This window comes from Sphaeramia orbicularis, chromosome 19 (assembly GCF_902148855.1).
Source record: "Sphaeramia orbicularis chromosome 19, fSphaOr1.1, whole genome shotgun sequence".
In the NCBI taxonomy this organism is placed as follows: Eukaryota; Metazoa; Chordata; class Actinopteri; order Kurtiformes; family Apogonidae; genus Sphaeramia; species Sphaeramia orbicularis.
Genome location: NC_043975.1, coordinates 39,680,864 through 39,698,039, shown reverse-complemented (window position 1 = coordinate 39,698,039; position 17,176 = coordinate 39,680,864). Strand labels below are relative to the sequence as shown.

The 17,176-nt window shown below is 39.7% G+C and overlaps 1 protein-coding gene across 1 annotated transcript in view; it reads left to right on the top strand.

Moving 5' to 3' along the window:
- The first annotated feature begins 3,644 nt into the window (after positions 1–3,644).
- Positions 3,645–17,176, top strand: part of LOC115439256 (heat-stable enterotoxin receptor) — a 52,596-nt gene continuing 39,064 nt past the window's right edge. Inside the window, 7 exon segments of the mRNA XM_075353537.1 lie at positions 3,645–3,822; positions 5,643–5,755; positions 5,994–6,061; positions 7,317–7,532; positions 7,609–7,730; positions 8,992–9,094; positions 10,829–10,943. Coding sequence (XP_075209652.1) covers positions 3,645–3,822; positions 5,643–5,755; positions 5,994–6,061; positions 7,317–7,532; positions 7,609–7,730; positions 8,992–9,094; positions 10,829–10,943 — 915 coding nt within the window.

The following is a 17,176-nucleotide window of genomic DNA, read 5'->3' as shown; positions in this document are numbered from 1 at the left end:
CATTCTTTCGTGATGGGATAGTGATGCTTGAACATCGATGGACCAAGTGCATTGCTGTAAATGGAGATTATGTTGAAAAATAAAATATAAATTATCAGTCTGTGTTGTTCTGTTCTGGGTGAGGCCATGAACATATTGAACGGCCCTCGTATATCAGATCCCTTAATCAGCATTAAGCCAATTTTATCTTTGTTAAAGAAGTTTGGTTCCTTCTCTGGCTATAAAGTCAATCTCCTCAAGAGTGAATGTTTTCCCATTAACTCTGCTGCTTTTTTAATCAAACAATTGGATCTCCCTTTTAAACTTAGCACATCTGGTTTTAGATATTTAGGAATTAATGTTACTCGGTCTCTATCCTCTCTTTATGTTGCTAATTTCGCCCCATTACTGAATCAGACCAAAGCTGTTTTGCACAGGTGGTACTCCTTGCCTTTGTCACTAATGGGTAGAATTAATGCCGTTAAAATGAATACACTGCCTAAATTGATTTTCTTGTTTCAAAGTATTCCTTTATTTTTACCCAAAACATTTTTCAAATCATTTGACCAGATTATTTCCACTTTTTTGTAGGGTGGTAAACCTTCCAGGGTGAGATTTTCACTTCTGCAAAAATGTAAGTTCAGTGGTGGTCTCGCTTTACCTAATCTTCTGTTTTATTATTGGTCAGTGCATATTCACAAATGTATTTTTTGGTGTCAGTCCCCAGGTTTATTATGATGTAGATTAGAAGCTCAATCACTCTCTTCATCTTCCTTACTGGCCGTACTCTCCTCTTCCCTCCCGATGAACCCTTCCAAGTTCACAAGCAATCCAGTGGTGCTTTCCACCTTTAAGATTTGGTTTCAGTTTAGGCGCCACTTTAAATTTTTGTCGACCTCCACCTTCATACCTATAACTAAAAATCATCTATATCCCCCTTCACTTATGGATTCCACTTTTATGATTTGGCAGAACCAAGGCATTAAGTATTTCAGAGACCTCCATAAAGATGGTATCTTTTCTACATTTTCTGATCTGATGTTAGATTTCAATTTACCAGCTAACCATTTGTTTCGTTATTTCCAACTACGACACTGTGCCTCCACTCTTTTTACAGGTTTCCCTTCTCTTCCAGTCAAACAACCATAGGACAATCTTCTAATTTTGAAACCCAAAGAGAAATCTCTTATATCGAAAATTTTTGCACAGTTAATTTCATTTGATGATGATTTGATGACTAAAGCTCGAATTTCTTGGGGAAGGTGAGTTAGGCTTAAACCTCACAGACCAGCTATGGGATAAAGCTATCCTTAGTATATGGTCCAGCACACTGTGTGCTAGATTACAATTCATTCAGTTCAAAGTGTTGCATAGAATCCATTTACCAAAATCTCGTCTCTGCAATCTATCCAAATATTGTGGACCAGTGTGACAAGTGTCAGGGCTCTCCCTGCAACTTAACCCATGTGGTCTTTTCCTGTCCTAAGTAACTGAAATTTTGGGGTGATTACTTTATGATCATGACTAATATTCTTGGGAAAAATATCAATACGTGCCCTTTTATAGCGATATTTGGGCTCCCTGTTGACACCTGTTTTAACCAAACAGAGTCTGATATTATAGCTTTTACATCCCTCATTGCAAGACAACGCATCTTATTTTTGTGGAAATCTCCTAAACCCCCGTCTATTTCATTTTGGCTTAAAGATGATTTGTATTTTCTTAAATTAGAAAAGATTCGACTTAGTACAAGGCTCCTCAACTAAATTCTTTAATAAATGGCAATCTTTTTTAGATTACTTTCAGTCTTTACAAACGCTGCCTTCAGATTGATCTCTCACACCTCCACCCTACTCTATTTTATTATTGTTTAGGTATCGTTGTTTTTTGTCAGAATTTGTTCTGTCTACCAATTATTGTCACATTTGATACATCTAGGTAATGTCTAATATTGAAAAGTAAACACAGGTATCTACAAGCTATGAATAATTTTTTTTTTTCTATTTATTTTTATTTATTTTATTTTCTTCTGTTTCCATTAGCTCAGTTAATATTCTTGTACATCACAGATTTGATATTGCTTGTACTTATTTGATTTTCTACTGCTCAGAGACTGTTATGATCTTGTTTCTGCTGTTGCCCCTTCTCGGAGGGCCTTGGGGTTGGATTGGGCATGGGTGAAAATGATATAAAAGGCAATGTATAATGAATGCACTGTAATTCTGCTCCTTTGTATGTACTGTTACATTGCTCATAAAAAGATAAATAAATAAAAAAAGGAAAGACCTACATTTTTAGGTGTTATGATGGTCTGTCTCTCTTCTATCATTAACTGCCTTTTCCTCGCCATTTTATTGTAACACACTACTTTTCTGCAGTACAATACTGTTCAAATAATGCTCATAATGGTGTGGTACCAAAGTGTGTTCCAACACTGCTTTAATACAGACAGAGGGGGTTGTAAGTAATTAAGAAACGTTGGGACACCTGTAGGAATTGGTAGCACCAACTTTCGAGGCTTGATCAACCTCCATTGCTGCAGAACTGCTTTAAGTTGTTAACCCATTTCTTGTTTGCTGAAAAAGACCTTTTTGTATTATTCTGAAATGTACATAATTTTTAGTTTTAGTTTTTGTTTAACCTTACCTTTTTTTTTTAACCTCTGGCAGTTCATTGCTTACCTTTGTACCATTTCAAGCTGTTCATTGGACTTGAACTGCTTGAATTTCAATACAAAACAGAAATATATATATATATATATATATATATATATACACATACATACATACATACATACATACATATATATATATATATATATATATATATATACATATACACATACATACATACATACATATATATATATATATATATATATATATATATATATATATAGAGAGAGAGAGAGAGAGAGAGAGAGAGAGAGAGAGAGAGAGGGAGAGAGAGAGACAGAGAGAGTTTTAAACTTTCTAAGGCTGGTTTTTGATCACAAAGGTTGGCAATAACCTAACCTATGTCGTTGCATCAGACAACAAAATTGAGAAAAACAAACACAGATTAAATAAAATATATAGTCTTTTATGACTTCTAACTATCGTTACAGCAGGAACTAGGAACAGCATTGAACAATCTTTATGAAATTACATATTTAATCAAAAATATGCTTTGGACTCCGTGTATATACTGACTTACAGTAACAAACAAATTTGGTTACAGTATACGGTGGAAGAGCTCACAACGTTCTTAAAATGTGTACTGTTTGTGTACCTTTGTTTTTCAGGGTTGTTACTGCAGCACCTTGGCACAACAGCTATGAGAATGGTATATGACCTCCCAGTGTGGTTTTAAAGGTTGTACATTAACAACTTGATGTGGAAAGGGCAGGTGAGTGGCCACTTTGAGGAACAATAGGAAGTGTAAATCTGAGAAACAAGCTACTCAGCGGGGAATATCTAGACCTGGACCTCTGTAGCCTACAGATCAAACCTAGAGCAGATAAAATGTAATTTTTGTGTTTTTTGTTACAAAAAGCAGAGGGAACAGCCTGGAGTCTGAGGTGATTTTTAGAACTCTGAAGAAGAAAAAGTAGTGAAAATACTTCTCCGTCCTTACTGACATTTGGATTTCCAAAACAGTGGACTTCAAATACCTGAAACTTCAAAATGATTTCCAGAGGCTGGTGGTTTTGTTTGTTCGTGTTGGGAATTGTTGCTGTATCGTGTGGGGACATCAAGATTATGATCAATGTGATCCTTCTCAATGATGATGAGTCTCCTTGGAGCTTGAAGTTTGTGGAAGGAGAAGTACTGAAGGCTGCAGAGACTATTAATGCTGTAAATGGTAGGCTAAAACAATGACAAAGTGAGGATGATCCACAGAATGAATTCTTTACAGCATGGGTACGGCCTGCGGGCCAAAACCGGGCCGCCAAAGGATCCAGTCCAGCCGGTGGGATGAATTTGTGTAATGAAAAAATTACACTGAAGATATTAACAATCATGTTAGGTCAAGTTCCATATTCAGCTGAATTCAATCTTCAGTGGATCAGATCAGTAAAATACTATCATAATAACCTATAAACAATGACAGATCTAAATTTTTCTCATTGTTTTTGTATAAAAATGCAAAATTAATTGAAAATGTTTACATTTATAAACTATCCATTCAATGTCACTAACCTGAACAAATATGAACAACCTGAAATGTCTTAAGAGAAGTAAGTGCAATTTCAGACTCAGACTCAGCTTTATTGTCATTCGATCAGTGGTACATGATAGAACAAAATATAGTTACCCAGGTCTCGGTTTGTGGCATAGAAGATAAAAGGTTAAAGTAAAATATATAAAAGGTAAACAGAATAGTATAAAAATTACCATAAAAACATGCAAAAGAAATAAAAAATAATAAAATAACACTTAATATTTACAAATTTTGACAGTATGTAGCAACAGTACAGTTAAAGTGATGGTGCATGTAGCAGCAGCATGAGCAGCAATGAAATAAAGTGGCATTTGTGACTTTAGCAGCATCATGATTTTAACAATATTCCGCCTGTTACTAAATGTTCTGAGTATGTGTTGAGCCACTGTTATCTGTAATTTGTTGTAATGCACATGCGTAAATGATAAACTGAGGCATAACAATGTTAAAATTGTAGTTTTGCAACATAATTTCGGTTTGTTCATAGTTGTTCATGTTCATGTAGATGTAAAAATTTTCATTTTGTAAATGTATTTTTTTCATTCTAAAACATAGAGAAAAGTTTGGAATTGACATTACATATTATAACGTTATTATTTTACTGGTCCGGCCCACTTCAGATCATGTTGGGCTGCATGTGGCACCTGAGTTTGACTCCCTTGCCTTAATCATTAGCTGTGTAAATGTGTGGGACTTAGTACAAGACACGGTCCACTTTAATAGGATGTTTTACAAACATGCCATGATATGAGTAGAACTTAACTCCAGTAGTGATCAGTAGTAAATATTAGTGTTCATAAATGGAAACAGTGACTGGGAAGAAAATTTATAGCTAGAAAAAAATATCACACCTGAAACTTTTGTTTGCTTTGTCTAATATTCAGGGTCATATTTATCAATTACTTTGATGTTACATTATACAGATATATACATTTTTAAGTAAGTAGGTTTTAATGTAGATATCAATGATTGCTTTTTTTTCGACAGTCTCAAATCAGTATTGATAATGGCTACTTAACCTACTTTTTCCTCCTTCAAACTAAAGATATTATATTGGCTTTTAAAAATACATCTGTACCATTTACAGATATTAATAACAACAAAAGTTATAGGTAATTTCACAACTTCACCACTTGCTTTCCAACAACATTTGACGTTAAAAAAAAATCGTACAAATGTGTTTTCTTTGCTCTGCACTTCTTAATTCTTACCAAACCAATAACAACTCTGTCAGGGAGACGAGTGAAGCAATGACTGGTAACTGATAAGATAATATTTAGTCTGTGTAATAAATAATTGTATGTGTGCTCTTGTACAATGAGTCTAGATAAGCTTGAGGCAAAATGTGTTGCTTATTAACTTATATTGATTCCGGTTTATGGTATTTTGGCAAACACAGTGTGTTTACTTGTTTGCTTTCTTTCTTTCTTTCTTTCTTTCTTTCAAAATCTCAAACAAAGGTGCAAATTTTAGTGTGGATCCCACCTTTAATGGTTTTAAGACGGACATCTATCGTCATCGAGGCTGTTGGAGTAGCACATGCGAGGGAGTGGAAGAGCTCATAAACTTGACAGTAAGTAGTTTGAGATGTTGCATCACACCCCATCAGACTCACAATATGCTTGTCTTATACCAGTGTATTGGCCTATGCAAAAATCCATGTTCATGCTTTGTGGGCTCAGGGAAAATGAGTACAGGAAACAGGAAATGCTGAGATCATTGCAGAAGACTCAACTGCATGCAAATGCTCTGTTAGTTTCTTTTATAGTATTGTGACTATTGCTTAGTCGTATTTTTTTTTTCTTTTGCAGCAATCAGCCATGTTGGGATATGCTGTTCTCGGACCCACCTGCACCTATGCTACTTTCCAAATAGTCGAGTAAGTCCTGGTTTCTGCGAGTTAGATAACCATAAGTTAAGTTTTCAAACACATCTATGTACAGGGTTTTTCCCTTGGACTGGTGTTGTTTGGGTTTTAGGAAAGCTGTGGAAGCTGCATGGTTGTGGAGCTCAGTGGTCTTTTTGTTAGGAAATGCTTTCAATTGCATTTTGCATCATTTTAGACTGAAAACAACCCAAAAAAAAGAAAAAGAAAAAAGAAAAAGAAAAGCGTAAGAACAAAACTTTCTGAAGCATACCAGGGACCTGTTGCACACAATGGTTCTGTGGGGGAAAATATTTACAGATTGTGAATGTGAGTCATTGTGGCAGGTGGTTGTGGCCTGAATGTCAGCCCCTGACAGTTTTAACATTTATTTCCACATAAAGCTCATACAATCCTGCCTATTTATTTAATATTTATAATATTTATTTATTTATTTATTTTCTGCTCTCCACATTGATTTTATCTGAATTCAGGTTAGGTTGTGCTACAGATGGCTTGGGTGCTGCAACTTACTGAGTCAGAGAAAAGCATACACTGCATCATCCTTCAGAGTATTTGTTTCAATATAACCCTTTTTGTTGGCATACAATACTGTAAGGAGAAAGATTGACATATTAACATTAAAAAGGTTGACTTTAATATCCCTATAGGGAAATGCATTCTCTGCATTTTACCTATCCTAATACACACACAGCACCTAGCATTAGCACTAGCATGTAGCACATAAGGAGCAGTGAGCTGCCACTGAAGGCCCTTAGGGATCATCTCTCGATCTTCATCAGCACCGTGGTCACAGGCACAAACAGAAGAATTAACCTATATGTACTTGTGTTTACACATGTATTATATTACACATGTACACACTGTATACTTAATATAAGTACGATATGTATCTGCAGGGCAACTTTATCTCATTGGAAATGGGTTATTTTTACCGAAGAGAGGAAGCATTAGCCTGTTACCTCCATTTAAAGGATTTAATATTTTTACCAGTGAAATGAATTTGGGATTTATCAAACATAGATCTCATTTAAATAGGTAGTTAATATATTCAAGATATTACAAAGCCATTGTCATTTAACACAATTCCAGAGGCCTGTTTTTATTAAAGGATCACCACGGTTTGTCTTTCTAAACATTTGGTCCACAGATATAAAAGGTTCTGCTCTCTTTTGTTTTATATGATACTGTATGAGAATATATGGGAGACTGATGTATGTATCCATGTCTGTTTCTATCAATCTGTTAGTCTGGAGAAAGGCTTGAGGCTCAGCACTCCGTTACTCTCAGCAGGCAGTTTTGGTCTGTCCTGCGACAACACCACCAACCTGCAGCGCCTCTTGCCACCAGCTCACAAGATCTCTGAATTTCTTATCAAATTCTGGAAGGACAAGAACACATTGAAATCTGCGTGGGAGACAACCTATGTGTATAAGAAACCGATCAACAGTGAGGACTGCTTTTGGTGAGTCATCCATAAATGACTCACTGAACAGAATGTGTTTCTTTCACTAGGATGTCTAAGTGATTGTTTTTTTCAGGTACATAAATGCTCTGGATTCGGACTCTGGTCAGTTTATTTCAGAAATTCAGAGGAAAGTCTTACGCAAACCTCAAGACCTGCAAGATGTACTATCATCGCCCACAAACAGGACAAGCAACCGTAAGCTTTCCATTGATTTTTTTTTTTTTTTTATTGTTCACATTAAAATTTGTAATCTTACTGTTTATCATGGGAAATGATGTAATTACAGTGGATATGCTTTATAATGAGGATCTTATTTGTCTTATTTGTTGTTTATTAGTCATAGTAGTTTATTGGAGGTATGTTAAAGGGCTTAGGTCCTCAAAAACCTAAACAGCCACTGGCTCTGTAGTAGACATGGAAACAGCATCTTTTTCTGTAATTCACCTGTAAAACCCACATAGTTTGATGAATGACAGTGGATGTGCACACTTATTTTTTTCATTTGAAGTTAATGATATATTTGATTGAAAAAGTAACTTTTTCTCAAGTTTTTTGTTTTGATATAACATTTGAATTTACTCTTTGCTTTATGAACATCTACATGATCACTGAATTAAGTATGGGAAATATGGGAAGTATCTAATTTTCACTAGAAAATTCAAAATGCAGAGGATAATATTATAATAAATAGTGATAAATCACCAAGCAAAGGTTAAATGTAGAGAAAAAATGATTAGGAGGTCACCAGAAAAATAGTTCTAGGTCTTAAAGTGTAAATGAACCTGCCCTTTTGCTGCGGTGAAGGAATGAACATCCACCACATTTTTGCACTGTATTATTTAAATTACTATTGCATCCTTTTATCAATAAAACTTTTCCAAATACAGCATGGAAACAAGAGAAAAAAATGGGAACTTCACTGCATTTTGCAACTGTGCTGTGCTAGTGACACCTCAGTTATTAAGTGTATCCTGCGTAGTCGTTGCCCAGTGGTTCAAGGATGAATCCGTATAGGGGATGATCTGTTCAATAATATCTCTAAGAGCCAAGCTTACAAATGGCTTATTTTAGCTCCAGTCCAATAAGCGGTAGTGTTACAGAGGATCTTATTTGCCTGTTAAATACTATGTGCTGCTCTTCATCAGGGACTAAGAATATAATACAAGTCAATATTTAAGTGATACTGGAACATATTAACCATTGTTTTATTTTTGACTATTATGGAGTCTTACTGATCAACTATTGTCATGCATGGTAGTTCACTGAAATGGCAGGAAAATTGTTGAAATGAAAAGTTTGATTCAGAATGAAACATGGCAACACCCACTGTATGGCTTCTCATAAAATATGGATGTATCTATGTAATGGTTTTGACTTTCCCTTTCCCCGGGTTGTTTACCTTAAAACTGCTTATGCTATTAATCTGTAGTGTTGTACAAAACATTTCTCTTTGTAGTGTTTATCATGTGCGGATCACCAGTGGACATAGAAGAGCTGAAAAAAAGTGTCCCTGAAGCAAATACCAGTGAAATTCTCTTCTTTCTAATTGATCTTTACAAGTAAGTATCATATAATTAATTTTTATGTAGCACATACTGTATACAGCACCTTAACTGAATGTCTAAATTTTTGGTACAAATGTTCTCTTGAACTTTAGGATGAAAAGATTTTTGTGTCAAAGGTCAAAGTTGCTGCGGCCTCATGCCTGTCCATATGAATATTTTAATATATTTCACAAAGCCTCAAGGGAATTTTGTCAAATTTGACACTTGGGCCCAAACAAAAACTGACAAAGCTTTTCAGATTTTGGTGACCAAAGGTCAAAGTCACTATGACTTCACAACAGTGGCGGCTGCTCGTCTTTCAGAGAGGGGAAGCTCATTGTCGGCTTACATAAAAAAAAAAAAATTGTCAAGTTATTTAAACATAAATTCAGCCCTCCGTTCCTTTTTAAGAAAATGGTCAGTGACTTTATCGTACCAACTAAACAAGAAAATGTTGAAATTATGATAGATTGAAACAAGAAAAGCACTCAGAGAGCGCAGACCTCCGCCAAGACAGATCTGCCCCCCCCGCAATAACCACATAAATTTAATCATTTCTTCCTTGTGCTAGTATCAACATTTCCTGAAAATTTCAAGAAAATCAGTCCATAACTTTTTGAGTTATCTTGCTAACAAGCAAACAAACAAACACACAAACACACACGCATGCACACAACACACAAAGCAAAGTGATCACAATACCTCCTAGCGGAGGTAACAAGGAAGTACAATGAGTGTTTTATTTACAGTGCAAGAAATTAACAAGTAATTTCATAGTGGTTTCTCTCTCAATTTCACAAGCAGAATGCGTGACAGTATTAAACTGAACTTTGTCAAGTGAAGGAGTATGTGTCAAAATAGCTGTCAATCAAATGGGATTCAGCCTTTCGACTGATCCTCCAATCAGCACGTGGAAGCCCGGCGTCCAGCCCAGCCGAACTCTGCCCACAGCTCCATTCACCCCCAGAGATGCCGAGTGTCTGGGGGCAGGACAACATCGTGGTATTTATCCAATTACTGTCCAGTTTTGAGGCAATGAAAAAAACTGTTCCATGAAGTCGCATTGAAGTGCATGGATGCCGGGCTTCTACAGGCAAATGCACTGAGCAGAGATCGTATGAGAAAACAGCGCAATGGGAATGTATGAGAAGTGAACAACATCAAGTCGGTTGGTTTGTGATAAAGCTGATTCTGAATGAACTCATCTTTGAGATGAACGTGTTCTAACACATTTGTAGTCAGTGAATTGTCAACACAACCGTACATATTTGACCATTTAATTTTCGTAATTTTAGGGGAAGCCGAGCTTCCATTGCAGTCTTTGAGAAATCGCCACTGCTTCACAATATACATTTTTGGCTATAAGAGAGGTTATGGATTTTGTTTTTATCATTTCTAAAATACCATTAAGAATACCTGTTAAATAACTTTTTTACCATAGTTGGGTTAGTTTTGATTACATGGAGACTATTCATTAGCAGCAGTTAGGATGTTCTTGGGAGATAAACAGTAGAATTGGGACTACTATTTGTAGAATATGGCTATGGAAAAAATAAGGCCTCACACTGAGAGCAACAAGATAGTGGTGAATATATATATATATATATATATATATATATATATATATATATATATATATATATGATTTACAGTCGTTCAGAGGAATTTGTCATGATATACATTGTTTACAGAAGAATGATCTTCTTACAGCACACTTAAAATCACCTCTCTTGCCTCCTGTCACTACAGTGATAAATACTATACCAACACATCCTCAATGCCATTCATGCAGAATGTGCTGGTCGTGACAATGCCCAACACGAGAAACTACACCATCAGCACAAACCTGACAGACGGCAACATGGTAAGGGTTTCAGACAGGTGGATTTTCCAAAAAAATCATCTCAAATGTGGTGAGTTCAGGACGTCCATTTACAAACTCCATTTCCAGAGAAGTTGGGATACTTTCTAGAGTGTGATAAAACTAAAGTCTTTACCTGAACCTCTACAAAAGTATAAAGAGTAGATTTTCATTGTTTTTACTGACCAAATTCATTGTATTTTGTAAATATACAAAATGAGGGTTTTAATGCCTGCAACACACTCAAAAAGGTTGACAGAGACAAAATAAGTGTGAAACTTCATAGAATATGCAATTAAAACTAATGTGTATGATTCTACACTTAACAGGTTACTTGGTAATAGGTCATTGTATTATGATTATTTCAGGAGCATCCACCAATGGAGTCTTCATTAACAAACATGGGTCACGGTTCAACACTTTGTGCCAAGATACATAACAGACTTGTCAATCAGTTCATAAAGAATATTTTTCAATACTAAATTGCAGAGAATTTTGGTCAGTCAGCATTTACTGCACATAAATCTGTGAAGAGATTCATGGAGTTCAAGGAAATCTCACTGTGTGAAAGCCAAGGATTTAAACCACTGCTGAATGTATGTGACCTTTGACCCTCAGGCGTAATGCCACAGTGGCTCAAGAGGATACTGTTGTTGGAAATTCGTTGTCAGTCCACCACTGCATCAGAAATGACCTCTGAGTTCTGTGGACCTGAGCTCATCTCAGGTAGACTAAAAAACAAGGCGGAAATAGTGGAAACAAGTGCTTTAGTCAGATAAATCCATGTTTCAAGCAGTTAAAAAAAAGAAATGAGGTTGGGTGTGTCAAAGATGTTTAAAATACCTTACAGGCAAGTCATCAAAAAAGTGTAACAGCAACATCTGTGATGTTCTGTGGGTATATTAGTTACAACATGGTCTACCTGTGTACAGAATGTATGAAAGGACCATTGAGGTAAAGCTATAGATTGGTATATTATAGAGACATATGCTGCCATCAAGTTGACATCTTTTCCTTGAATACAGTGGTTATTTCATCAGGACAATGCCAGCCCTCATTCTGTTCAGTTCAACAATGTAGCTTCATAGTAACAGTGTGGTGGACTGTCTGGTCTGCAGTCCACTTCTGGTTCCTATTGGAAATGAACAGTCCTCAGTCCAATCCTCAGAAGTTGTTAAACAATACATGACGGACTTTGGTCTTTGCGATGCTTGGCACTCTCACCATCCCATTGTCAGGGAATACACCTTTTTCTCCTCAGTCCACCACTCTTATTCTAGATTAGATTACTTCCTAACTAGCAGCTCACTGATGAGTGATATATCTGAAACCAAAATTCACCCTATCACCGTCAGCGACCATACACCAATGTCACTCACTCTCGTTAATAAGAACATCAAGCCACCAACTCGTAACTGGAGATTTAATACATCATTACATAAAGATCCTGAGTTTATTAGCTACTTTAAAAGAGAATGGTCCATATACATAGAAAACAATGAGTTACCAGGAGCATCAGCGTGTGTTCTTTTGGACATGGGAAAGGCAGTAACATGTAGGAAAATAATCTCCTTCTCCTCTCATAAAAAAAAGAAAGAGCCCTCAAAAATATTGGAGCTAGAAGGTAAAATGAAATCATTAGAGGAGGCCTACTCTGCCACGCCAGATGAGCACATGCTAAACAATATAAGGAAAGCTAAACTGGAACTGAATGAAATAATGAACAAGAAAACGCAATTCTTGGTGCAAAGGCTTCGCTTGGAGAACTTTGAACATAGTAACAAATCTGGGAAATTTTTGGCGAATCAACTAAAAACAATTAAAGAGAAAACAACTATTTACTCCATTAAAGATCCAGCAGGAAATATTAACCATGACCCCGACAAAATAAATAACACTTTCAGGGATTTCTATAGAGCATTATACACATCACAAATAGACCCATCAGATGATAATACTGATCAGTTTTTCAGCAACATCAATCTACCAAAATTACAACAGGAACAGAGAACATCTCTGGACTCACCTCTCTCTGTTGGTGAACTCCAAGAAGCTCTTCAACATATGCCCAATAATAAAGCCCCAGGTCCAGATGGTTTTCCAGCAGAATTCTACAAAGAATTCTGGACTATTCTGGCACCTACTTTCTACAAAATGATATTAGAAATAAAGGAGAAAAACGAAATACCCACAAATATGAATGTAGCTAACATTACTCTGTTATTAAAACCAGGAAAAGACCCCACATTCCTATCCAGTTACCGCCCAATCTCACTAATCAATGTAGATCTAAAAATAATCAGTAAAGCTCTGGCCAGAAGAATAGAGAAAATAACTCATTTAATAATCCATCCAGATAAAACAGGTTTTATTAAAAGTAGACACTCTTCAACTAACACGTGCAGATTAATTAACCTCACAGATTATTCTAACATACACAGTCTGGAAACCATAATTATTTCTTTAGATGCAGAAAAAGCATTCGACCGGGTAAACTGGAAATTTCAATTTACAACATTAAATAAGTTTGGATTTGGATCATCTTTCATTGACCAGATTAGGATTTTGTATAAGAACCCACATGCATGCGTGAGGACCAATGATCAAACTTCTCCAAGCTTCAGTCTGCATGCACTGGGTGCCTGGGGGCCCGGCATGCGCTGGGGTGTCTGGGCTGGCCTGGACTTGGCGCTGCGGGGGTGGGCAGGTGCGTGCCCCAGTGTCTGGCTAGTGCCTGGGAGTCCTGGGGTGGGGGAGTATGTGTGTGTGTGAGTGTGTGAGAGAGAATGTGTTTGAGTGTGTGCATGTGTGTATGCACACGTTTGTGTGTATGTGTGAGCGTGTGGGTATGTCAGTGTGTGTTGGTGTGTGTGAGTGCTCATGTGTGCATAAGAGTATGAATGAGGGATTGTGTGTGCAAGTCTTTGTGTGCTGGTGTGCAGAGCCGGACTGAGACTCATTTTCAGCCCTGGAGTTTCATACCTCAGACCGGCCCACTTTAGATCACGACCAATTATTATTAAAATCATGCAATTATAACCTTACATGTTAGGTCTACACACTGTTCTGCAAAGCCTTCTAATTCAGTGTATTTTCTAAAATGTCTCCAATTCAGCGCAAATAAAGATTGCTTCACAATGTGGATTTATTTTAACAGTGAGTGCACATCGACATCTCCAACATTATTATTCCTCACAACACAACAATAACAGAATCTATATTTTTGTTCTTATAAGTGTTACATTTTTCAAACCTTTAAAAATGTTTGAAATGAAAGAATATATAAAAATATTAAATAAAAATAAATAAATAAAGCTTGCTGCACTTTCTAATAACTATTATTTTTGTATCCTCTGCAACAAAAGATTTCCATCACAACTTACTTGCGGTTTGTTCCATCGTTGCTATTGAAAACTTTGGTATAGTGATATTAGGGGTTTGATGAGGATGATAAGAAAAAAACATGTGTATCCTGTGACTGAGGGCGATCAAAGCTAATGACAGACTCATCTTCATCTGTGTCATTTGTGCTAGGGTTCAGGGTTGTGCTGCTGAGCTTGCTCCTCTGTCATAGACTCTGCTCTCTCCCTTTCACAAACTTCCTCCAGTTTCCCTAGACTCTCCTGCACCTGGGATCACAATAAAAATAATATCTACAGACATTTTGACTTACTGAACTAATTAAGATATTTACATTGGCTAAAATAGCAGGCTTATGACTTTATGCTATTGCCTTTCAGTTGTGGGCTTTGTGTACTGTCTCACTTTTAATAATAAAAATTAAAATAGGCCAGTACTATCGTTTAGGTCTAGAAAGTGGTTTTACTGGAACTAATGCTTGTTCACACAGTCTGTTCCAACAGCTCACCTGACCCGGTTCATCGTCCTCATTAGTTGTTTCCAACCGAGGTCGTTTTTGTGAAAAAAGTTTGCAGATTTGTCACATTTGGCTGCGTTTGCTTCCAGAACTTTCCTCTTTTTAATTCTTGCCTTCTCCACACCACCCATGCTCTTTCTATTATCCATGTTTCAAACAGCAAACACAGCTGACCATCCACAGCCTACAGAGCACAGATCATATCTGCTCCACAGCTACAGTATAGAGCTACTAACCGAATGCAAGGACATGTTACGCCAGGTCACGGTGCGTCTGCAAATAAGAGGAAGAAAACAAACAGTTTGCTCGTAGAGGCGGTGTGGCCCAGGAACAGCGGCTGCAGATTACGTGATCAACTCAGCGCTATGACTGAACACCGGCCCCCCAAAAATAAATAAATAAAATATTAAATACATATTTAAAGTGAACTCCAGCCCTCGCGGCCCAAATATTATATCGGCCCACCGGGAATTGTCTCGGTCCTCCCGATTAGCCAGTCCGGGCCTGCTGGTGTGTGGGGGAGCTGATGGAGCAGGTGTGTGGGTGTGGATGTACATGTATGTTTGGTGAATGTGGGAGGGCTGTGGTGTGGTGGTGGTGGTGGGGGGGGACTGCAGGTGTGCCTGGGGGGTTGCGGCCCCTGCGGGGGTGGGGGGTGTCACTGAGGGTTCTCTCGGGGTGTGGTGGCGGGGTGCGGCCGTGGTGGCGATTGGGACCTGGGGCGGGGGTGCTGGTCACTGGGTCTCACGCTGTGGGGTGGCACTGTGCCGGTGATCGCTGCATCTCTAGTGCATGTAAGACTGGGGAGGTGTGGAGTGTGGTGGGTCCCTGTGCCTGTTTGGGGGGCTTTGGGGTGGCTGGTCCCAGGTCCGTCCCCCCTCGACTGCATAGGATGATTGAGTGTGTGAGTGGAGTCTGGGGGGGTGGAGGCCTTCTGGCTGCGGTCGCTGGGTGCCCGGGGTCTCTGGACCGCCTCGCTCCTTGGCGGCCCCTGCCTGGGGACGGGTACTGGGGAACGGGGGTGCTGAATGTTGGCTGGCTCGTCTTCTGGGAGGAAACTTCCTCCTAGTCATAACATCCCCCAACCCCTCACCCCCCCACCCCCTTCACACAAAGCACGTAGGGTCTTGGGGAGGGTGCACATCCCGAGGGGGTACGGCAGGGGGTGTCACTAAAACGGCCTCCCTCTGTGGTACCCTGGGGTGGCTAACTCCTCCATTTTAATTACACCCACCCACCCACAACACAACACACAGAAACACTAACACCACACATTCACTTTTGGGGGGCAGGCTGCGTGGCGCCTGGTGGGCGGTGCCGTGCTGGTGGGTGAGGCTGCCCATGTGACGTCGCCCTCAGTGGTGCGCAGTTATGTTCCTCAATTTTAACTGCTTGCATACACACCTCACACTGATAGGTGGTGAGGGGGAGGGGCGTCTTCCCACACCCCTGTTTCCTGGATGCCATCTGGTGCAGGGGGCCCGGGGGGAGAGGGGGTTGGAACATTGGCCTGGGGCTCACCTGGCTGCATTGCTGGGGGGGTGCCACCCTCTGATGAATGATGTATGCGCATGGGGATTGTGGTCGGGGGGGGGGGCTGGGCTAGCCGCTCTCTTGCCTGCCACAGGTCGTGTTGAGACTGGGAAAGATGTGTGTGTGGGCATCGGGGGTGTGGCAGTTGCTGGTGGGGTGGTGGACTGCGGTGGGGTTCCTGGCGGCTGGTGTTGCCGCTCTGGGCAGCGGTTGGTGCTGGGGCTGTGCTCAGGAGCTGCTCACTGCTGGGGGGGGGGCGGCGCTCCGGTTACGCGTGTCTGGTGCGTGCAGGTGTGTGTGCAGGTGGGTGGAAGGGGCTGTTGATGGGTGTGTGTACATGTGTGGGTATGTGTGCACATGTAGATGTGTGCATGTGGGCGTGCATGTGGGTAGGGGGGTGTATGAGCATGGGTGGAGGTGTTTGTGCGTGTTTGTGTGTGTGTGTGTGTGTGAATGGTCGAACATGTGGGATGGGTGGTGTGTATGTCTGGGAGTCAGTGGGTGTGTGCGTATATGCTTGTGTGGGTGAGTGGGGGACTGGAGGGTGTGTGGGGTTTGGGGGTTGGGCTTCGGGGGATGGGGGGGTAGGGATGGGGGGGTGGGCCTCTGGGCCCTCAGGGCGCTTGGCCGTGGCATCGGGGTGCGCACTGGCCTGCAGTGGGTGGCTGTCTGGGCCGACCTGGCCGCCCAGTGTGCTGGGTGGGACCCCCTGCCCGGGGAGACGGGTAGCTCCTGGGGCTCAGGGACCAGCCCCTCGCCTGCCCCTGGCAGGGGGGTTGCGGCTGGCGTCCCTGCCCCCCTGGGGCCTGTGCTCGGCTGCTGTGGG